Source organism: Bufo gargarizans, chromosome 3 (assembly GCF_014858855.1).
Source record: "Bufo gargarizans isolate SCDJY-AF-19 chromosome 3, ASM1485885v1, whole genome shotgun sequence".
Taxonomy (NCBI): Eukaryota; Metazoa; Chordata; class Amphibia; order Anura; family Bufonidae; genus Bufo; species Bufo gargarizans.
In genome coordinates this window covers 495,054,596-495,079,681 of record NC_058082.1, presented here as the reverse complement: position 1 = coordinate 495,079,681, position 25,086 = coordinate 495,054,596, and the positions used below count along the sequence as shown (strand labels likewise).

Sequence of the window (25,086 nt, the reverse complement as noted above, 5' to 3'; positions counted from 1 at the left end):
ATCCGCATCCATTCAGACTGCATCAGGGCTGGACGGAAGCGTTCTGCTCCGCTCGTGAGCTCCTTCAAACGGAGCTCACGAGCGGACAGCAGAACGCTAGTGTGAAAGTAGCCTTACATTGCATTTTCATGGTGACAGGTTGCCTTTAAAGAGGACCTGTCACTGGTCCTGACATTCCTGTTTTACTAGCTTCATGCATTCCCCATGCAATAACAATTCTGGAGCAGCTATTCTTATGGCTCTATGTTGCACCATTCCCTTATTACCCCCCCCCCCTCCCCAAAACGAGTTACCCCCCCCCTCCCCAAAACGAGTTACCCCCCCCTCCCCAAAACGAGTTACCCCCCCATCTGTACCCTTACTGAAGGCTAATAGCAATGAAGTTATGCTTATGAATGAATTCCCCCCCAACTTGTTAGCCTTCAGTAAGGGTACAGAGGGAAGGTAATAGCAATTCAGTCATAACTTCTAGTAGGAATTATAAAGGAATGGCACAACACAGAGCCATAAGAATAGATGCTCCAGAATTGTTAGTATCTGGGAAATGCATGAAGCTATTAAAATAGGCATGTCAGGAGAGGTGACGGGTCCTCTTTTTAAAGAATTGCTTTACAGCAGCCCCATGGTCCCAATGGTCAGGAGGGGACCTCATTGACATCTATGGGAGAGTTTTCTGGGCATGCTCTGTGACCTGTGCAGAGGTCATTGTACAAGGAAAGAGTAGATAAGTTCTGACAATCGCCTATTGTGAATGGTGGATCCTGACTTGTCTATACACAGAGGTGATATCTTACAGGCAGGATTAGAATCACAGATAAGCACATAACAGCAGTAAAGTGATCTGTACAGACCAAGAAGTGGCGGCAAATATTGGGCTTAGTGGCCAGTGAGAAAACAGCAGGATTTTCTGTTTAAATACAGATATTAACATGGAAAAAAAAATTACTATCAAAAGTTCTTTAAAAATGTTAAACATCAAAACGTGATTTAAACAATAGGTTAATTTCAGATAAAAATAATATCAAGTGTTTGTGCTGCTCCGTGCAGATTTATTGTGGGATTGCAGATGACCCATTATATTCCGGATCTGAGCGCAGACACAAGGGGTTCGACTTTGGGATTTTTAGGATTACAAATAAGAAGGCTAATGTGACGTGTGTTGAGATGAGAAGCCCAGAATTCGGCCGTCACATTCAATAATCTCATGAATATTTTATCACGCTCGCTGGATACAATTAACAGATCACATTTACTAATGTGGTTATTAGCAGGCCTCGTGTGAGGCTGAGGTCACTTCCCTGCAGGCCGCCTTGTGAAGCCCCTGCATTCTGTTTCCAGGGTTCTTGATGGACAGTCAGGTTAGCAAACCACCATCAACCAGTGATGGTTCCAACAAGGTACTTTGGGGGTCATTTATTAATATCCCCTATAGCTGGCGGTGGATCTGAAGAGTTGTCAGCCTCTGTATAACTTCGGCAGATCCAGCGCCCCTTCTAAATGTAACAACGCTTCCTTGCTATCTTGAAATCTGCACCAGAAATGACACCTAATATAAGCGTATTTCTGGTTAGTAAATGACCCCCTCTGTGCGTGTCACTAGAAAGGCAATGATCAGAATAGGGCACCGTTTTCCAGCTCATGGCGTTGCAATTGTTAGGGACTGTTCTCACAGGGTCATATGCATGTAGAATTTGGTGCGGATTCTGCACTTAAAAATATCGCGGAAACCGCTGCCCATTGTTTTCAAAGGGAGGTCATGCTGCAGTTTATGGCAGCACCAATGCCAAGGAAAGACATTTCTGGTCGTAGGCATAAACTGCGGCCTCCGTTGAAAACAATGGGAGACTGTTTCCTGGCTGTGTTTTGGCGCGAAATCCGTGCTTAATTCTGCCTGTAAAAGTCGCTTTTTAGACTACAACTCCCAACGTGCCCTCCCAACCAACCTAGCATCTGTAGTGCCACAGGTTGAAGGCCACTGTTCCATATAGTTTTAGGCTACTTTGTTCTCCTCTCAGCTGTCTTGTGGCAGCCGAGTCTTTAGGGAAGGCCTCATGCACGTGACCTGATCCGTTGTTTTCTTTGCATTTTGCGGATATAGGGGCACATTTAAAAAAAATAAATAAAAATAAAATGGTGTTAAGGAAAAATTGGCTTGGTAGATGAATCTCCCCATTGTCTATCTTTATGCAGTATGGACATATGGATGATCCGTGTGCTTTCCACATCTGTATAACAGTTCCACAAAAAAGTAGATTATGTCCACGAAATGCGGACCGGGGGAGATCCGTTCCTGGTAACAGACCGGGAGCCTGATAAAACAAATGCTTCTGAATCCATGGTTACGACCACTCTGCAATCCAGCAGCGTTGGCTATGCTTACACCCTATAGGGAAAAGCACAGGCCTGTGCATACTCCCACGGTCCCGGCCACCAGGGAGGCCAGCGCGTTTTCTTTATAGAGTGCAAGCACGACCACAGCTGATGAATTGCAGGGTGGTCATAACCATGGAAACGAGCAGTGTATAATGTCATGGAAAAGTGAATGAAGCCAGCAAAGGAGGCAATATGGACAATCGCAATACATTAGAAAGTGCCTTGCATTAACTTCCTCTACATGATAAATGCCATTGGCTGAAGTGAGACAACCCCTTTAAGTCCATACCTCACAGCCAGTAGACTGGGACTATGATACATTTTATGATCCTGCTGTTATGATGGAGGAGAGGCAAAGAAAATGCAGGAGCAACCCGTTTCGTCACTAAAACAGGCCATTTACTCTTATGATGAGTTAGTGCTATGCCGCTCTCAGCACCAGACTTATGGAGAGCGCATGCTATTCTGGGCATCCAGCTGGAAAGGACATGCGGGAGGAGCATTGTGTGATGCTCTTTACCAGTCCGCATCACCGTTGTATTTGAAAAGGCCTTTGGCAGAAAGAAGCCGCTGGAAGGCCAAGGAAGTCTTACTCCTTATTGCTTATGTGGCATCTCCATTGCATGGTGACATTCTTTGTGAATTTACACCATTTTCATTCTTTATTCTGACTCGATTTAAAAAACAAAAAATATAAACGTAAAGTGGCAGGGGGTTCATAAATATGGCGTTTGGTCTGAATACCAGATTCTTCGATGTATTTATGCCAGAAAACTGACAGAACTGATCTATCTTCGCCATCCTGCTATATATCTTACAGATGGTCCGCAGCATCCTCTCTCGATCCAAGTGTACGGTTTCCAAATTGCCTGGCTGTGTAGGTGGCAGCCTTCTCTGCTGCAGCCCTTCTTTTCCTTTTTCATGGTTTCAGAGAGTGCAGCTTTACGAAGCAATTTGAGAAATTTGTAATTGTTTCTGATGGGCGATATCCTGCAGAATTGGAAGCCCCAGTGCTTCCATTGTAACATCTCCAAGAACTTCTTGTCACTGGTGATGCTGCCGCTGTGTCTGCAGAACTTGTAGCAGCTGCTTCCCCCGCTTAAATGAGAGTAGGCTCAACATGGCATGAAATTACTCTACTCCCATTCACATTCATTAGCGCTAGATTGTTACCAGCTACAGGCTTGACTGACCTTTTGCATTAATTAAGAAATGGATCCTAGGTTGGTAAAACTAGATGAACTTTCCTTCTATACCACCTTGTCACTCCGGGTCCGATAAGATGACGAGCAGCAGAAATTGCTGCCTTCCCGGATGTTGGGAGTCTGCCAGGTGCTCCCAGGCCGCCTTTTATCTTCATCCAACATTTAGTGGTAGTTCTTGTTTTACGACACAAGCACAACTACTGCTCGTCAGATGGTAGATTCATCTAGTAATATCTCCCTGAAAATAACATTAAAAAGGGAATGTGTCATATATTTAATTTTAGCTTCATTAATTGAAGTTAAAGGGCTTGTGAAGCTTTCTATGCCCTTTTTAGCTGACCCCATCTCACCAGGGATGTGGAGGAACGTATACCTACCTGCCCACTGCCGCTTTGTTGTGGCTCCTTTGGTCCCCCGCCCCACTTGTCAATCCCTGTGGACGGGGTCACGTGTGCTGTTGCAGCCAATGACTGGCTGCAGCAGAGACATTTCCCCCAAGCAGTACATGACCAAGTGACATGCTGTAGCCGCACGGATGACGCAGTCCACCTTAACTTTACTAGCGGGAACCGAGGTAGCTAGAACTGGGCTGCCTGCGGGGAGCAGGTAAGTGTGCATTCCTTTGCAGGCTTGGCTCGTTAATTCAGTCAAAAAGGCTTAGGAGGCTGGGCAACCCTTTTATGTTTAGACGTTTGTTTGGTCCTTTAAGTTGTAACCATTATTATTTATCTAATAGAACCTTCCCTGGGGTGGCCATATTGGAAATACAGTCTTCCTTCCTGTAAAATCTGTACAGCAGGGTATGTGTACCAGGGGCAGACTGGGAACTTAAAGTGGAAAAACCTAAAAGTAGCCCCATGTTGTAGACAGGTCCAAATTGATGGAAATTGGGTCAACACAAGTAGGCGGGGCCAAAACATGTAGGCCGGGACAACAGAAGTAGGTGTGAGCCTACACTATATATTAATACCATAGCGCAGAACAAAACACTGCCCCTGCAGAACCAAATACCACAATGCAGAACAAAACACTGCCTTAGTATGAAACTGTATCATCGTCCTGAGAATCGTGATACAGTGGAATTTAGGAGGGCACCTGTGGCTGTTGCCCGTGCACATAAGTGCCTGATGCTCCTACATGGATTACTGCTGAGAGTATCCGATCTTTATGTACCTGGCTGGTGGCCATACGAAGGACTTGTGTGGCTCCCTGGGCATCGGCCCACTAGGAAATTTTCCTATGGCCAGTCCACCCCCTTATATGTGCTTTATGGCTTCTGCAATGAATGGGCCTTAATTGACAGATATTGGTCATAGATCACAACCCCTCTTTTTCTCAGAGCCCAGGGAGTGACAGGGAGATGGGTGTGTGTGTGTGTGTGTGTGTGTGTGTGTGTGTATAGTTTATAGTGAAAAGCTGGCCAAGCACATTAGATCTACAATAAGTCGTCAAAACCCACCATCTTTAGCAGGTTTGGACAACCATCCAATGTGTATGGTGCCCTCCCAGCTCTTCCACGATGGCCTCCTCTGAAAGTCCTAAAATTTAGCAGTTTTCACATTGACCACTTCCTGTTCACTTGTCAGCAGTATCTCATTATCACATGCAAGATTACTAGAAAAGGTGATATACATACATACATACATACATACATACCTGTCTCTTGTGGCCCATGTCCATGTGGCTGCTGTAAATCATATGTCTAATTGTTAAAAGCTGCCCAGGCAAAATGGCTTCCCCCATGTACAGAAGGGGAAATTTTAAAAAATTTACAGTCAGAAAAGAAAAACTGATTAGAAAAAGGAATATGTTTCACCATATCTTGAAGTAATACATTCCCTTTACTTAATCCAATCTCTAAATATTTTTGAGATGACTTTGCTCATTCTTTCTCAGTATATACAGCAAAGCTTGACAATGTGAATAGCCACAAAAATAAAATCAAGAAATCGCCAAAATGTTTGCATTGCAAACCAAATGTAAATTATGTAATTTTCTAATGATTACATTTCCTTTTAAAGAAGGTTGCTGGCTTTTGTGGATGTGGATATTTCAATAGATGAAAGTATCTGCAGCTTTACAGAGATGACAGGAGGTTAATAACATGGTGACACATGGCACTTAAACCTTAGAAAAGAATATGGCTGCACCTGACAGCATCAGCTGTCAAAGAACTGGCTGGAAAATTTCTAATCTCCTCAATGACATCTTTAAAGTAGGCTCCCGCTTCCACAGAATTGTTGGTTACAGCTTTGTCCAAACCTTTACGGCCTAATACTGTAAGAGGGACTGAACTGAAGATATCCTGATGCATACTGAACGGAATGCTTTCCATTCAGAATGCATTAGGATAAAACTGAAGCGTTTTTTTCCCGGTATTGAGCCCCTGGGACAGAACTCAATACTGGAAAACTTTAACGCTGGTGTGAATGTACCCTAAGCAGTGAACATGCAAAATATCAAATACTGTAAAAGAAAGTAAAAGACCATTAGCAGTAAAACCAGTGCCAGTATTTCAACCTACAATATGTGCCAACGCAAATAGTGGTATTAATCTTCAGGAGGATTAAAGGGGTTGGCCGGGTTCAGAGCTGAACCCGGACCCATCCAGATTTTCATCCAGGCAGCCCCCCCTGATGTTAGCATCAGAGCATCTCCTCGTGCTTTTTTATTTACGATAACACACTGCCGGGCGGAAGCTTCCGCCCAGCAGTGTGTTTGGTGACGTCACCAGCTGTGATGGGCGTACTTTAGTGCTGCCCTAGCCGTATTACTGGCTAGGGCATCGCTAAAGCCCGCCATCGGGCTTCCTGGCAGCCCCATGGAGAGCCCGGATCGTCACTGGAACTCCTGAAAATGCCTTTTGCCCTGCGCAATTTAGCGCACGGCAAAAGAAAGCATCGGAGCATGAACTGCTCCGATGCTCAAGTCAGGGAGGCTGCCTGGGTGAAAATGGAGGTATGTCGGGGTTCAGCTTTGAACCCGGACAACCCCTTTAAAAAAATAAAAATAAATTGGAAACGGGTCTAACATAAGTGCGGTCCTTACTGCACTGCGATTTGGAGTCCTTTTAAAACTGTAAATGTTAGCAGTAGCTCCGATTGTAATAGGCAACCATTCCAGATTATAGATGCAGCATGGAAGAAATCTTGCAGACTGGTGTATAAATTATGATGAGTAAGGATAATAACCGTAGAATAAAGGGTCTGTGAATTTTGATATGTCAGAAACAGATGAAAAGTTTTGATCAGTGGTGGTCTGAGCAAGGAGACCCTCACTGATCATTAGAATGAAGAGACAGAAGTGCACACCTCAGGTGTCAAAAGTTTTACCAAAACTGAGTGGCCCTTTATTGGCTTCCTGTAGAGCAGTGTTTCCCAACCAGTGTGCCTCCAGCTGTTGCAAAACTACAACTCCCAGCATGCCTGTACTGCCAAAGGCTGTCAAAGCATGCTGGGAGTTGTAGTTTTGCAATAGCTGGAGGCACACTGGTTGGGAAACACTGCTGTAGAGCATGGGGAAGTTCGTCGGAGAGGATAGAACAGATGTAGAAAGGTACAGCTTTGGGAACAGAGTTGCAGTTGAGTAACATACCCTGCAATCCAGCAGTAGTGGCCGTGCTTGCACACTATAGGAAAAAGCGCTTTCTCTTAGTGTGCGCAGTGTGGGTAAGACACCTGGGAGCAAGCAGATAAAGTGCCAGATCTGTGGGCCTTAGGTCACCAGCTTTGTAACCTTCCTGCTTTTTGTAGCTTGTGTGCTTTTCTCTGTTTGACTTGTCATTTGCATTCTGTTTTCTGATGCTGATGTTTGGTTTTTCAGTAGTCAAACGACAGCGCTGGCCGTTCGGCAGGTGCAGTCCAGAACCACTGATGCGTGAGGTGACACAGCGGAAGTTCACGTCTGTGTCAGAGACTCCATTCGGGCCTCGGTCGCAGATTCTGTCAAAAATATGAGCCCAAAAAAGTTCTGCCTGCAGGACTTTTGTCAAGTAAACCCAACCGATTGCATTATGGTCAATGAGGTCCATCTGGCGTTTTGAGTTCAGTTGAAAAGAAAAGGAGAAATATACATCAATACAGGAAAGGGTTCTTTACAGTTACAGTATTCACACTATGAAATGCCCTACCTCAACAGGTAGTAATGTCAGCATTTAATAAAAAGTACTGGAGCCTGATCTAATAGCAAACAGTATTGCGGGTTATAATTAGTCTAGCAATTAATTTTATATAATTGATCTGAGAAAAGTTGAACTTGATGGACCTGTCTTCTTTTTTTCCAGCCTATGTGAGGTAATAGGCTCCTTGATCTGTTCCCTGACTCGCCCAGCTAGAAAGCCCCATAAAGCTCAAGGACGATTGCCCATCCTTCTCCTGTCTGTACTCTGCTTCTGCCTGTGCCACAACCCAAGGTTCCCCCACAGGTGTATGCCCTAAAAGGGTGACAGTAAGGTATGTACAAATGTGCCCTCCATCTGTGAGAAGCTGGCACTTCAGGATCATCATTCCTGGGGCACTTTTGTTCCTGCAGCTTTCAAACAACCCAGCGGATGCTACTGCAACCCTTACCACCATTGTGAAGATCCTCACAATGACCTATAATAACAGACACTAAATTTGATCTTGTGCAAAACGCCAAGTCATGATACCCTCCATCGTACACTTGGGAAATTGATGGATGAGACGTTTAGTTTTTTTCACTATTCCTGTAAAGTGAGCTGACATAGTGGCCAAGGAGTGGTAGGAAACATGCTTACATTCACCTGGTCCAGGGTTTTAGTTTCACAGTGAGAGAAAATAAACATTTTAATAGGGCCCATCAGGTCATCTGATAGATCTGCTATTCTAAAGCGTTCCTGTTTCCCATGAAATAACAATTCTGGAACATCTTTTCCTATAACTCAATGTTGTGCTGTTCCTATGTTACTCCTCATAGGAAAGCTTCTTTAATAAATTTCTATCTGGACCTTTTATGGCATGTCGATAGGATCTACCATAAATGACAAATAGGTGCGTGTCCTACCTCTAGCACCTGCTCCTATCTCTTGAATAGGTCCCCAAAATGGAGAGCAAGCCACGTGATATCTTACCAATTTTCCAAAGCAGAGAATGGAGGGGTGGCCATGTGCGCTGTGTTCTCCATTCACAACAGGGCTTTGTTGGTTCCAGAAATTGTGGACCAGCATCTATTGGACATTTATAGCATATTCTATTGATATGCCATACATTTTAGGTTGGGACAACCCCTTTAATAAATAAATTTCTGTGAGAAATAACAGAGGAGCGTTACAGTACAGAGTTATGAGAGAAGATGCTCCAGACAGATTATTACATTGAGAATACAAATATAACTGTAATAAATACCCAGGGTCACTTTGCCATCACTGTGCAAGCGCTGAATATATAGTGTAAATTTTACTAATTCTATATTCACTGTATAAATGAATATGAGGTACTTGTCAAATAGATTTTGATCAAAATCATTTGTACCCTTCCACCACGGCAAGGTGACCTCTTTATATGTGACCCTGCTCTAGGCTGACTTCTCCTTGTGCCAACAGGCCTGACATGAATTCAGGGAAAGTGGCTTCCAGCTATATGCCCCACTCATTAAAAACAGCCAGGAGAATTCATTTGAGGCCTGTTGGCACAAGAGAGGAGTCATTATAGAGTAGGGTCCCATCTAAAAGAGGTCACCTTGCTGTGCTGGGAGGGCACAAATGATCTAGATCAAAATATATTGGGTAAGTGCTTTATATTCATTATTGTAGTGAATATAGCATTAGCAACATTTATAATCCATATATTTAAAGAGGACCTTTCACCAGAATAAAACTTCTAAACAAACTATACAGACGTGTAGAGCGGCACCCAGGGGTCCCCCTGCACTTACTGTTATACCTGGGCGCCGCTCCGTTCTCCCGGTATAGCCTCCGGTATCTTCATAGTCAGGCTCCACCCAGGGGAACCTGCCGTCGTCTGATTCTCCCATGCTGTAGCGCTGGCCAATCGCAGCGCTCAGCTCATAGCCTGAGAGAGAAAAAAGCCTCTCAGGCTATGAGCTGAGCGCTGTGATTGGCCAGCGCTACAGCATGGGAGAATGAGACGCCAGCAGGTTCCCCTGGGTGGAGCCTAACTATGAAGATACCGGAGTCTATAACGGGAGAACGGAGCGGCGCCCAGGTATAACAGTAAGTGCAGGGGGATCCCTGGGCGCCGCTCTCAATGTCTGTATAGTTAGTTTAGAAGTTTTATTCTGGTGAAAGGTCCTCTTTAATGTTTGCAGCGTGCTATTGCATTGTGCTTTGTTTTGTATCAGGGGAGGTGACATGTCTTCTTTAAGGCAAGTAAATAAGTAACACAAACACGTCAGGAGGAAAAGAAAGAAAGTAATGTTAGTATGACTTATACACTCATGTATGCTTTAGAAGAATAAAATATTCAGATCATATTCACTACCAGCTACCACCTGTAAATCCACCTTCGGATGGTTTGTGCAGTAGTTGTGTTGCTGGGAATACATCAGCGCGTTCGGCTTGTATTCTATCAGCAGCCATTGTTCCGTCCTTCCCGCACCAAGCCTTTATGTGGCTGCTTCTTTTGCGTTCTTTGTGTTTCTTTTTTGGTTGTATAATTACATGCTTGTGATAAAATGGGCTCAGCTGCAGCAACACAACTGGTGCTCTCGGAGACTCGCACAGTGTTACACGGGGGATAACAATACTTGGTTGATTAAATATTCTAAAATAAGGCAATTTTCGCCTGACTTTTAAACCCATATTATGTTTCTTCCATATAACTTTGGCTCATTGAGATTTTCAGCAGTTCTATTGCGTAGACTACGTGAAGACGTTTTGGGCTTTGTCATTTTCTGTCTGTTTTATGTGCTTTGTAAAGATTCCTAGGGCAGGCATGCTCAACTTGTGGCCCTCCAGCTGTTGCAAAACTACAACTCCCATCATTCCCTAACAGCCTACAGCTATCATCCTACAGAAGGGCATCGTGGGACTTGTAGTTTTTCAACAGCTGGAGGGCCGCAGGTTGAGCATGCCTGTCCTAGGGGAATAGAACCTACCGGGAAATTTCCTGGTGGACTGGTGCCCAGGAGGCCACACAGCTGCCAGCCGGGTACATAATGATTAGATACTCTTAGCATTAATTAATGCTAGGGGTATCATGTATTTATGCACCTCGTTGGTGGCAGCAGGTGCCCTTTTGAATTCAGTTGTATCACTGTCCTCACAGTTGAATACTGCAGCGGGGGGTGGCAGTATTTTGTGCTGAACTGTGGTATTTGGTTCTGCTGGGGCGGTATTTTGTGCTCCACTATGGTATTGCTGGCCCTGCCTATTTGTGTTGCTTACCTTCTGTCAATTTTGACTCGCCTACAATTATTTTATTTTTTTATTTTGCCCTAGGGCCGCTTTAAGGTTCCCAGTCCGCCTCTGAAAACTCCATTAGTTGAAGATATGTATTAAGAAGGGCTGCGTATATGACTTTATTTATTTTTTTCTCTTTAAGAGTATATGCACACAGTGCGGTATTGCGCACAGATTTTCTGCTATGATACTTGTGCTCATTTGCATGGTACCAATTGTGCGTGTTTTCAGTCTAGTTTCACCCTTTGCAATTGAATGAGTAAGATCTGAGGCCAATCTGCAAGTAATACGTGGATTTTGGTACAAAAACTGCACAGAAACCCGCATAAACTACACTGTCCTGTGCCTGTACCCTTACGGTATATCCACATGTGACTGAAATCCTGCAGACTTGCCATCGCAGATTTTTAGCCAGAAAATCTGCAGCAAATTACTTTTTTTTTTTTTTTTTTTTTTTTATATATTTTTTTTTTAAAGCAATTCTTATTGATATGGTGCTGAAAAAAAATCTGCAGCAGAAAGTGACCTGTTGTACAGAATTTAACTATGAAATATGTAAAAAATTTCTGTGAATTTTCATTGCGAACATCACCCTTTGCAATCAGCAGCATTTTTGCAAAGAACTACGCAACAAAAAAACATTTTATTCTTTCTCTTTTTTTTGTTTTTTTCTGCGGCAGATTTCCCAAGCATTTAGTCACATGTGGACATACCCTCAGACTGTAGATGACACATGCACAGGTTATTCGGAAGACCCACTCCCCCTTGCCCTCTGCACCACTTCCTCTGATTTGACTATTTTGGTGTGTCTAGTTTTCTTATCGTTGTGTAATTTAAGTGGTAAATGTCAGGAATTCCACATTTTTATCTCAGATCTGCACTTATAAAACTTCTGAAGACTCCATATGTTGGGTGTGTTGACTGCCAGGATTGATAGCAAGGCAAAAAATAATTGTCACACAGCCACGTGAAACGAGTCACCATACAGTCGGCGGGACAGACACGGCCATTCTTGGAATAGCCTGCTTATCTACTTGTAAGTGTGAATTCTGTAGGAATGCTGCTTATGGCTTAAAAGTGTGATGCTTTTATAGGTTCCCCATGACCTGTAGACTCTGTTCACACCATGTTTCAACTAAACCTTTAAATACAGTGAAATAGAAAATATGATGACACATAACACACAGATGTATGACAAAAGCACACCCTTTTGCTATATGCTGGGCCCAATATGAATATAGCGTACAAGTGACATTTTTACATTGAAATCTGTAATTAAATTATGCAAAATTGAAATCCTCTGTTGCAGAAAGGACGTGTGACATATCGCTTCCTCATCCCTAGAACCAGTGTTTCTCATGTTTGAATGGAGCAGCAGAAACTCTGTAGGGGTGTCCGGCGGTAGGGGTGTCCGGCAGCATGAGATCATTATGTATCCAGCTGACGATGATGAGCAGGGCTTGAGTGGCCCCCTGGGGCATCGGCCCACCGGGGGACTTCCCTGTATGGTCTATGGACAGTCTGCCCCTGGGCACACCCTACTGAAAATTAAGTACTGTACACACTTGTGTACACGGATATTACATCTCTGACATTTGTTGCCCATGGTTTCCCATTGGAACATTTGGGTTTTTGGCATAACCTTTTGTACTGAAAATGTACTGTTTGGAGAGAAAATGATCAAATATATGCCAAGATGACATTCTTTTGGCAAACTATGGCCCATTATGCGTTTTGGACTCGTTTTGTGGTAAATTTCCCGGCGTATAACCTGAACAGAAGGGAGAACAAAGTGGTAACGTAGCCTGAAACTGCCCATAGGCTAAGGATAGACAAATTATTATAGATTTTAGCTACTGCCAAAGGTGGTCAACCAAATTAGATGAATGTTGGCCCATCTTAAGTGTATGGGAGTGTCCCAACTCTCCCCAGATGGGAGATTTTAGGGGAAGGGTAGGAGACTGGATGGGCATGCTGGATTTCATTATGCTCGATCCTGGGAGGAGATAAGTTACTGCCAGAAGGATTTAAAGAGATTTTTCAGGACTTGGATATTGATGGCTTATATTCTGGATTGGTCATCAATATCAGATTGGTGAGGGTCCAACCAGGGGCGTAGTTAAAGGCTTAAGGGCCTTGGTGCAAGAGTTCAGCTTGGGCACCCCTTCCCTCCGTGCTTTGTGGCCAGGGGCAAGGAAGTACATTGCCTCCATGCTGCCTGAGGCAAAAATTGAAACTGCTGCAAATTCTTGACCTAACCCCTTCCCTCCAGCCAGGGGTGTAACTTGACCAGCATGCACCTTCTATAATACTGATATCTTCTTATGCAGCACAAAGGTCTTTGGGCCCCTTCAGGCTCCTGGGCCCGGTAGAGACTGCAACCTCTGAACCGCCTATAGCTACTCCCCTGGGTCCAACACCCAGCGCTCCCACCAATCAACTAATTCAGGCTCTGGAAATAACCCAGTGGATGAAGCTGGAAGCAGAAGGCTCCATCCACTGTGTAGTGGTTGTGCCAGGGTACAGCTCTGGAGCCTTCTGTCCACTGTATAGTTTTCGGTGCCAGACTTGGTTGCCTGAAATGGCTGATTGGGTGCTGGGAGTTGGACCCTCACCAAACTGATCTTGATGACTTATCTTGAAGGTAGGTCCTGAAATACCCCTTGATAAAGATAATAATAACTTAGTGCCTTTGGACAGATGATTGTGCAGTCCTTTTTTTGTCCTCTTTTACTACCTAGCTTTTTGGGACTTTTCCAGGTCAGTTGGAGACTGGATTTAGTACAGGCCCTTGAGATTTAGCGCTGACAAAGTTCTGCTCTATATTTGCATTGTTTAAGCGGCTTCAGAATTTTTATTTCCAATGGTAAAAAGTGCCTGGTTCAAGCGCTGCCTGTTTGTTCTGTATGAAGTTATCCCAGGTTTGTCTTCAGCCCACAGAGCTGAACGCGAGGGCGACCCTTCCCCAGCAGGCATGCGTCAGTAAGCACTGGCTCAGAAAGAAACCGTTTGAAGTGTCTTAGTGGTTTGTGAGTTCGGCCTCGAGACACCGGAGATCATCTCCAGGGCACCTCTCGTGTTTGTTCAACGAGACGCAAGTTAGGGAAGAATAAACACAGTGATGAGTGGGTATTTCTTCCAAGTACATGCCAATGGGTATGAAGGAGGGGGGAGAGGCAGAATGGCAGCATTTTTCAAATGTTTGCCTATAATTATAGTATAACTTTTCATCCGCAGTTTAGTTGTTTGTAGGGCAGATATGGATTTATTGAACCCAATGACTTCTGGGGCGCCTGGTGACTTTTACATTAGGAACGCTGAAGTACTTGGGGGGGTAGTTTGGTGCAAATTCTCGTAACCCATGAGCATTTGGTGCTGTTCACCCATGTTGATACAAGAAGCAGTTAGAAACAGGCCTGTGGAGTCTGTCGAAATGTACAGACTCCAAGTCCGGATTTAAAATTAAAATATGAAATATTTTATTAAAGAGGTTTTCTAGGAGTAGAATATTGATGGCCTGTGCAAGAGGCCTTAGAGTCTATGGTAATAAGAGACAAATCTTCAACAAGTCTTGGCTTGTGGTTGCTTCCACATTGGCATCTTGCGATTTGCAGTTACTATGATGAGGTCTCTATGTTGGAACTGACTAGCCAATAATTAGATCAGTCCCTGTAAATAGCTTCCTCTCCTGTGAGGGGAGGTCTGTCTTCCGGAGCAAAGCTAATAAACCAGTATAGTATATAGGCTAAGCTCACCTGAAGAAGACGCTGCCTTGTATTTCTTAATTGGCACCTCCGTTGTCTAGAAATAAGAGTTTCAAACTTATGTGAATTAGTAGTTCCATGCACTGAGGGCGTTCCCTCCTACCCTACGTGCATGAAGGCTCCCCTCCCTCTAAACCGAGATTAGATACAGTCATGTGAAAAAATTAGGACACCCTTTGAAAGCATGTGGTTTTTTGTAACATTTTTAATAAAAGGTTATTTCATCTCCGTTTCAACAATACAGAGAGATTAAAGTAATCCAACTAAACAAAGAAAACTGAAGAAAAGTCTTTTCAAGATCTTCTGTAAATGTCATTCTACAAAAATGCCTATTCTAACTGAGGAAAAAGATAGGACACCCTTGCCCCTAATAGCGAGTGTTACCTCCTTTGGCTGAAATAACTGCAGTGAGACGGTTCTTGTAGCCATCTACCAGTCTTCGACATCGGTCTGAGGAAATTTTACCCCACTCCTCAATGCAGAACTTTTTCAGCTGTGAGATGTTTGAGGGGTTTCTTGCACGTACAGCCCTTTTCAAGTCACCCCACAGCATCTCAATGGGATTCAAATCTGGACTTTGACTTGGCCATTCCAGGACTCTCCATTTCTTCTTTTTCAGCCAATCTTTGGTTGATTTACTAGTATGTTTTGGGTCATTGTCATGTTGCATGGTCCAGTTCCGCTTCAGCTTTAATTTTCTAACTGATGGTCTCACATGTTCTTCAAGCACCTTCTGATACACAGTAGAATTCATCGTGGATTCTATGATGGTGAGCTGACCAGGTCCTGCTGCAGCAAAGCAGCCCCAAACCATGACACTTCCACCTCCATGCTTCACAGTTGGTATGAGGTTCTTTTCTTGGAATGCTGTGTTTGGTTTACGCCAAACATGTCCTCTGCTGTTGTGTCCAAATAATTCAATTTTGGACTCATCTGTCCAAAGAACATTATTCCAGAAGTCCTGGTCTTTGTCAACTTTATCTCTGGCAAATGTCAGTCTGGCCTCGATGTTTCTCTTGGAAAGCAAAGGTTTCCTCCTTGCACACCTCCCATGCAAGTTAAACTTGTACAGTCTCTTTCTGATTGTAGAGGCATGTACTTCTACATCAACAGTAGCCAGAGCCTGCTGTAGTTCTCGAGATGACACTTTAGGGTTTTTGGAGACCTCTTTTAGCATCTTGCGGTCTGCTCTTGGGGTGAACTTGCTGGGGCGACCAGTCCTGGGCATGTTGGCAGTTGTTTTGAAAGCCCTCCACTTGTAGACTATCTTCCGGACAGTGGAATGGCTGATTTCAAAATCTTTTGAGATCTTTTTAAATCCCTTCCCAGACTCATAGGCTGCTACAATCTTTTTTCTGAAGTCCTCTGACAGCTCTTTTGCTCTCACCATGGTGCTCACTCTCACTTCAACAGTCAGGAGCACACCAAACTAAATGTCTGAGGTTTAAATAGGGCAAGCCTCATTCAACATGCAGAGTAACGATCTACTAATTATGTGCACCTGGTGTGATATACCTGTGTGAGATCTGAGCCAATTTAAGAGGGAATACATGTGAGGGTGTCCTATCTTTTTCCTCAGTTAGAATAGGCATTTTTGTAGAATGACATTTACAGAAGATCTTGAAAAGACTTTTCTTCAGTTTTCTTTGTTTAGTTGGATTACTTTAATCTCTCTGTATTGTTGAAACGGAGATGAAATAACCTTTTATTAAAAATGTTACAAAAAACCACATGCTTTCAAAGGGTGTCCTAATTTTTTCACATGACTGTATGTCAGCTTGCCTGGCCCTGTCTTCTTGCACAAGTGCAGTGTGATTACTGTTCGGGGGATGCGGAGTGGGCTTGTTTTCTCCCAGCAGAGACTCCGGGCTGTACTGCGCATGCGCTGATGTGTAGTCACATGGTCATTTGCGCAAGAAGACAGGGCATCTTGCCCAGCCCTATCTAATTCTTTACCATGTCAATCAACATTCAGAGGGTAGGGCTGAGAGGCTGAAGGAGGGGATCTTTTGTGCATATGGGTAGTGGGACGCCCTTGGTGCGCATTTTGAATATTTGCATAATATTGAATGATAATTGAAAAATAATAAATACAAATTTGAATAAAATAAAACAAATTTGAATAAACTTTAAAACTCTTACTTCTGTGCCCTGATTTAGAAATAAGCCTGCATGTTATTACAATTGGATTATTAGCGCTGCTCCTGATGAGATTCCCGTTAAGTGTATTGAATGTACACTGACTTTACGTCTTCGTGTCAGTGACTGCCCTGCAGTTATTGCTACTTTATGGTTAGTGCTGTAAAGTTACTGACTGGCACACAATATTCAGGATTTTTACAGGACTGTGGGTTTGTTCAGCCGTAGAGCCTTGCACGAACTATAGCTGAACTTTGTTCAGTTCCCAATAAAGAATTACTAGAAATGTATATGAATTGATTTATTTGTCTTTTTCTACTTCATTTCCTCGTCTTTTTGACTTGTTTGACTGTTTACACTCTGTTCACACTACGTTTATATGCCGGATATACAGTATCCATACATTCACCCAACTGAGACCTAAAGAGCGCTGTTTTGATCTCCATAGGGCGGTATGTCAGTTTTTGTGGTACTGTTTCATACAACGCTTTACAATAAAAAAATATTGTGTGGCATACTGTTTTGACATCCCACTGTACGTCTATACTTTAATCGTAGAAAGCCCTCTTTTAAAAGCGGCAGCCTGGGCAATCCACGAACAGCGACAGTGGAAGCTGCAGCCAGCAGGCATTTCCCCTGCGGTGACCAGTGCAGGGCGTATGTAGTATTGCATTTACATATAATAAAAGGACTCCTGTGCTCCCGAATAGGAGGCTATCGTACAGATCCGCTTTCTTTTCTAGTGCATAGAGGGGGACACGTAGAGAGCATATGAACTGGGGTTGTTTATTGGACCTCTTTACTGACTTCAGGGGGAGCAGTGATAGGCCATCCCTTTAATAAAAGGTGGACCAACCCTTACTTGAATAGGAAGGAGCTGTCCCATTGACGTGAATGGTTTTGCAGAGTTGTAATTCTTGGTGCTAGGACGGTGAGCAGGTAAAGGGTGACGAGAAAACAGCGCTCGTACAAGCACTGCATTCTCTTCAAACAGCTGATCAGCGGGTGTGTTGGCAGTGGACCTGATATTGATGACATCCTCAGGATAGGTCATCAATATTACAAAAGTGGAGAACCACTTTAAGCATTAAGTTCGCTATCTATTCACTTTTTCTGAAACAATTGGCATACACATCTGAACCCCCGTTAATGTATCCTCAGCTCCACCTTCATGAATGTCCAAAATTTGTTAGTGCCTATAATACATATTGTGCTAACCTGCACTCCAGCTGTTGTGAATCTACAACTCCCAGCATGCCCACTTTCTTTGCTCTTCCTAGAGCTCCCACAGAAGTGAATTGAGTCTGCTGGGAACTGTAGTTTCTCAAGAGCTGCATTGCTGAAAGTTGCTGACCCCTGACGTAGGAGAACCAAGAAGCCACATGGCTTTTTAAGTCTGTTACATCGGATTGCTCTCAGTCCAAGGGTTTTCCAAGATTTTAATACTGTTCACTTGTCCTCCGGATCGGTCATCAGTATCTGATCGGTGGGGGTCCGACACCTGAGACCCCTAGTGATCAGCTGTTTGAGAAGGCACAGGCGCTTCTGTGAGCGCTGAAGACTTCTCACAGCTTAGGCTGAGTTCACATCACCGTTTCACTTTCCGTCATCAGTATAAAAATGGTTAAAAATATACATTTCAGTTGGCATTACTCATATTCTTAAAATCACACAGTTAAAGGGCTTCTACCACCAGAAATACCGTTATGTAGCTGACTGACATTAGCGATGCACTAATGTCAGCACTACATAACAGTATGTTTTTGACAATTCTCCCTGCAGCCGTTTTAGAAAAATAAGCACTTTTATAATATGCTAATGAGCCTCTAGATGCTATGTGGGCGTAAAATCAGCACCTAGAGGCTCCGTCCACTCACCCTTTATCCCGCCCAGGTCCCCTGTTCTGCCCGCCCCGCTCCTCTTGATTGATGTCAGTTTCCTGCATCGCTGCCGAAATCCTGCGCCTGCGCTGTTCACTTCTGTATTCGGCGCAGGCGCAGTGAGTGAATGATGCGCTCCTGGTGCCGGAATCCTCACTGCGCCGACTACGTCACAGTGAGGAAGCCGGCATCAGGAGAGCTTGCTTCACTCACTGCGCCTGCGCTGAATACAGAAGTGAACGGCGCAGGCGTGGGATTTCGGCAGCGAACAGTGACATCAATCAAGAGGGGCGGGCAAAACAGAGGACCTGGGCGGGATAAAGGGTGAGTGGACGGAGCCTCTAGGTGCTGATTTTACGCCAACATAGCATCTAGAGGCTCATTAGCATATTATAAAAGTGCTTATTTTACTAAAACTGCTGCAGGGAGAAATGTCAAAAACACACTGTTATGTAGTGTTGACATTAGTGCATCGCTAATGTCAGTCAGCTACATAACGGTATTTCTGGTGGTAGAAACCCTTTAACTGTGTGATTTTAAGAGTATGAGAAATGTCAACTGAAATGTATATTTTGGATGAATGTAAATGATGGTTCTCGTTGGCAGATGCCAGGCTGTTTGCCAAAAATGTGACACGTCAGGTTGAAAACTTTCAGCTGTTTGTGGCTGACGTGTCCGTTTGACTGAGCAGCCAGTCGTCTCCCACTTTGAGCAAATCGACGAATTTATTTGAGTCCTTCCCCGATCGCTTTAGGCCCCTTTCACACAGGTGAGTTTTCCACACGGGTGCAATGCGTGAGGTGAACGCATTGCACCCGCACTGAATCCAGACCCATTAATTTCTATGGGGCTGTGCACATGAGCAGTGATTTTCACACATCACTTGCGTTGCGTTGTGTGAAAATCGCAGCATGCTCTATATTGTGTGTTTTTCACGCAACGCAGGCCCCATAGAAGTGAATGGGGCTGCATGAAAATCACAAGCAAGTGCGGATGCAGTGCGATTTTCACGCATGGTTGCTAGGAGATGATCGGGATGGGGACCCGATCATTATTATTTTCCCTTAGAACATGGTTATAAGGGAAAATAATAGCATTCTTAATACAGAATGTTTAGTAAAATAGGGTGGAGGGGTAAAAAATAAAATTAAAAAATTATAATTTAACTCGCCTCACCCACTTATTCGTGCTGCCCGGCTTCTCTTCTGTCTTCTTCTTTGCTGTCCAGGAGGAAAAGAACCTGTGGTGACGTCACTGCGCTTATTACATGGTCCAACACATGATCCATCACCATGGTAAAAGATCATGTGACGGACCATGTGATGAGCGAAGTGACGTCACCACAGGTAATTTTACTCAAAGTAGAAGACGGAAGAGAAGCCGGGCTGCGCGAACAAGTGGATTAAGGTGAGTTAAATTTTTATTTTAATTTTTTAACCCCTCCATCACTATTTTACTAAGCATTCTGTATTAAGAATGCTATTATTTTCCCTTCTAACAATGTTATAAGGGAAAATAATAAAATCTACAGAATACCTAACCCAAACTTCTGTGAAGAAGTTCGGGTCTGGGTACCAAACAGCGATTTTTTTTTTTTTTTTTTCACACGCGTGCAAAACACATTAAAACGCTTTGCACTCGCGGGGAAAAATCGTGCATGTTCCTGCAACGCACCCGCATCTTTTCTGTGTGAAACCAGCCTTAGTCTGACATGCATGCCGGTTTGTGCAGATGACCATTAGGTGATTGATAGGCACATTCTTAATGAAAAGTTTTAGTAGAGTCTGCGGGTGTCCAGTAGTCCTGCTTAGTGAGGGAATAATGCGACTTGTCCTCAGTCCTTCCGTCTTATGAAGATAAAGGGCTAAATAAAAAAACGTTTCATGTCCTCATATAAATGGCTTGAAGGCTCTTGATCCATGCTTGCGCGTCGGAGGCAGATGGCCAGTGGCCAAGCACGTGTGCGGCTGACGGCTGTTTTATGTGTATATTCAGCTTTAATGTGGGGGTAGGTTATATATCGCTTTAAAGTCGCTGTTTTACAAGGCAAAAAATGTTGTCGTGTCATACGTTGATTGCTTGGAGGCTGGGTGTGCAGATTGCTGAGGTCTTTGCTCTGCTGGCCCTGAACCTGGGAGAGGCTGGTGCAGTATACATGCGTGAATCGTGATGCCAGCAGAGCCATACAATATGTCTAGTGATTGCTTGTACCTACCGATCAGAGTGCTTCCGACATAACTGTACGGCTGCTGCACCGATGTGCGTCATGTCTGTTTCAGCCTTGAATATGAGGAGTGCGGCATGATGTTTTGTGCCCACATGTGTATATATGGCAGGTTTTTTGCCATTACCATTGCCCAGTCTTGACACACAGGCACCAAGCTAGATTACAAAATCTTGGGGGTCATTTACAAAGCTTAATGACACCTAAATTGGGCATATTTCAGGCGCAGATGGCAATCTTCTCCGCCCCCCCCCCCCCCCCCCCACTAACGCCAGGTCTAAAATTGTGGGCAAGGAGCCAGTCTCATTTGCCATTTTCTACACTTGATTTAGGAGTACAAAATTGTCTAAATGTCTTACATTTAGAACTGGCGCTGGATGCACGGAAGTTATGTAGAGGCTGCCGCGTCTTCAATACTTTGGAGATTCAGCGATAGGGCGTTTTAGACACCAGTCTCAATAAATGTGCCCCCTTACTTTTATTTGTAGTCACCTAGCTGCCGGTAACAGTCTTGTCGGCTATGCTACCTCATTAGTACGGAGTGGACAGGCAGGTACCTGAGAGTGATGTCATCAAGTGTGCCCACCTAGTCTATTCATTTAGGGTCTTTTTACACGGATCAATTATCTGACAGATGATCGGGAACGAGGCAGACGCCCATGGTCACTGTCCGATAGATCATCAGCGGATGAGAGCTTATTTTACATGCAGCAATCACTTCTTGCACTGTATAGGGACAAGTGAACAATTCAGCAGTTGCTTGTCCTATAGAAAATTATTCTTCCAGCACAGCAGATTCCTGTTTATGCAACACGATCTGCTGCACAAGAACGACGATTTTTCGTTGAATCAGGTGATTCTGGATACATTTTACCTTCTCAGATTATACATTTATCGAAACGTTTTTTTTTTCCTGATAATGTTACAGATAATGACATTGGTCCGTGTCAAAAGAACCTGTAGACTGTAGCGATAACATTGGTTGTATGACGCCGTGCGCTCCTGCAATGCTAGTCCAGTATCTCACGGACTGTGTTACACGGTCGTCTGCATTAGGCCTCCTGCACACGACAGTATTTTTTAACGTCCCGCAAAACGTGGTTCCGTTGTACCGTGATCCGTGCCCGTTTTTTCTTCCGTGGGTCTTCCGTGATTTTTGGAGGATCCACGGACATGAAAAATGAATTCAAAATCTAAGTCAAGTTTGCCATTGAAATGATAGGAAAAAACGGACACTGATCACGGACGCGGATGACTATCTTGTGCGCATCCGTGAATTTTCACGGACCGCAGAAAAACACAGTTAAACGGGACAACGGCCACGGATGCACACAACGGTCATGTGCAGGAGGCCTTAGGCTTAACACAAAGGGGCCAGGTGTGACACAATCGTACTATATTTTTGGTGCAAAATTCTGACAAAGTACACAACGGTAGTTTTGATCAGTGTCTGATCCACTTTTTTAGCGAATCACATACAGACCCATTCATTTCTATGGTTTACAAAAAAATGGCAAGGATGTCATTCATGTCATGCGGTCAGCAATTGGACATTAATGATGGACACGTTTGTGTTAAATTACAAGGTAAAGAGAAGTTCAGTTTTCCTCGCATGTGGTTGTAATGCATTCTACATGTCTGTCTTATTTGCTCTGAAATGGACCAGCATTTGGACAAATTATACTGTTTTGTTGTATTTTATTTCATGCGTATTTTCCTTTCTCTAGGTCTGTAACAGATCCACGTGATGGAAAGAGAGTCGCTCTCAAAAAGATGCCCAACGTCTTCCAGAATCTAGTCTCTTGTAAAAGGGTCTTCCGAGAATTGAAGATGTTGTGTTTTTTTAAGCATGACAACGTAAGTAAGCTATGTGTATGTATTTTTATTTAAAGGGGTATTCCGGCCTTCAGAACGTGTATAATTCTCTTCTTGGTCATACTGATGTGCTCCTTTTTGGGTGGGTAGCACCCATCGTGCATTGCTTACATATTTAAAGCTGTTCTCCTTTCCTGTATTCCCCTGGCTGCTGATGGACAAGTCTCCCACCTCTTGTGTATCTCATATTGTGCTCCTCCTCTGCTCAGCCTCACGCTAATTCCTAGAACCCTTAGGGAAATGCACACAAACGTATTTTCTTTCCGGGTCCGTTCCGTTTTTTGTTTGTTTGTTTGTTTTTTGCAGACCATATGCGGAACCATTCATTTCAATGGGTCCCCCCCAAAAAAGGAAGGTACTCCTCCTTGTGCATTCTTTTTCTGTATGTCCATTCCGCAGATTTTAATGCTGTACGGAAACGGCATTAAAAACGTTTTTGAACGATTCGGCTTTGGATTTATGATCTGAAGCTTGATTCGCTCAAGCCTAATTGTGCGCTCCATTGGGGACAGCGTAATGATGATATGTCAGCGCTATATAAGTGAATATAATAAAATAAATACTGCCTTTCCCCGTCTGAGCATATTTACTATAATTGGACCTGGCGTGCGATCTGGTCCGTTATCCGGCATTAGTGCAGATAATGGGCATTGCTTGCACTGTTTTTTTGTCCAGCTAAATCCCGGCACTAATGCTGGAAACAGGCTTCCCATTATAATTAATATGATCCAGCATACACGATGAACTCTGGCAGGCTGCTCCTCCACCAGAACAGGCTGCTGAGTTCTGAATGGGTTTTAACACTAATGAAAGTAGCCTAACCCTAGGCATAACCCATGATGGGTTCAGGCAAATAAGCTCCCATTCACTTGAGTGAATGAGCTGCAATAACCCCCACCAGACTGATATTTGATGCTGGGTGTCAGACCCCCACCAGACTGATATTTGATGCTGGGTGTCAGACCCCCACCAGACTGATATTTGATGCTGGGTGTCAGACCCCCACCAGACTGATATTTGATGCTGGGTGTCAGACCCCCACCAGACTGATATTTGATGCTGGGTGTCAGACCCCCACCAGACTGATATTTGATGCTGGGTGTCAGACCCCCACCAGACTGATATTTGATGCTGGGTGTCAGACCCCCACCAGACTGATATTTGATGCTGGGTGTCAGACCCCCACCAGACTGATATTTGATGCTGGGTGTCAGACCCCCACCAGACTGATATTTGATGCTGGGTGTCAGACCCCCACCAGACTGATATTTGATGCTGGGTGTCAGACCCCCACCAGACTGATATTTGATGCTGGGTGTCAGACCCCCACCAGACTGATATTTGATGCTGGGTGTCAGACCCCCACCAGACTGATATTTAGGACCCATCCCGAGGGCTGAGCTGTTCATCATAAAGGCTCTTTCACACTTGTGTTGTCCGGATCCGTCGTGTATTCCATTTGCCGGAATTACACGCCGGATCCGGAAAAAACGCGTAAGAACGCATAATTTTTTCTTTCCGGATGCGTCTCTCCAGCTTTTTTTGTAAGATACTGATCCGGAAATCCTGAAGCCAACATCGTTTTTTTTTTCTGGATCCGTTGTGTACTGATGAGCGGATCCGGTATGTAAATTATTTCTTATCAGAAAATTTCTAGTTTGTTTTACAACTAATAAAATATGCAAGGGACAAACGCACACAATACTCACCTCCAGGAGCTGCTTTCACGCCCTGTCTTCTCCCACGCGGGCTGTCTAGTGGAAGTTTTCGCGCCAGCCAAGCCCTTCCTACTTCCAGGCGCAACTTCCGGATCCGTCGTTGCGTCGTAACAACTGAAGATGTTAGGACGGATCCGGAATAATACATTTCAATGGGCTATTATTCCGGATCCGTTGATGCGGCAAGTGTTCAGGATTTTTGACCGGAGCAAAAAGCGCAGCATGCTGCGGTATTTTCTCCGGCCAAAAAACGTTCCGGTCCTGAACTGAAGAAATCCTGATGCATCCTGAACGGATTTCTCTCCATTCAGAATGCATGGGGATAATCCTGATCAGAATTTTTCTGGCATAGAGCCCCGACGGCGGAACTCTATGCCGGAAAAGAAAAGCGCAAGTGTGAAAGAGCCCTAAATTAGGTGCATTCTCCACCAGCGCAGGGGATGCCGAAACTGGTGCAGAAAGTGGCCGTCTTGATAAATCTCTCCCGGAGTTCTTTTTTGTGTTTGTTTTTTTTTGCCATTTTAATGGGT

General features: G+C 44.1%; 1 protein-coding gene across 1 annotated transcript in view; it reads left to right on the top strand.

Moving 5' to 3' along the window:
• NLK (nemo like kinase) overlaps window positions 1–25,086 on the top strand; it is a 190,003-nt gene that overhangs the window by 57,898 nt on the left and 107,019 nt on the right. The window contains exon 2 of the mRNA XM_044283849.1: window positions 22,691–22,820. Within this exon, the coding sequence (XP_044139784.1) occupies window positions 22,691–22,820 (130 nt within the window). The remainder of the gene's footprint in view (window positions 1–22,690; window positions 22,821–25,086) is intronic.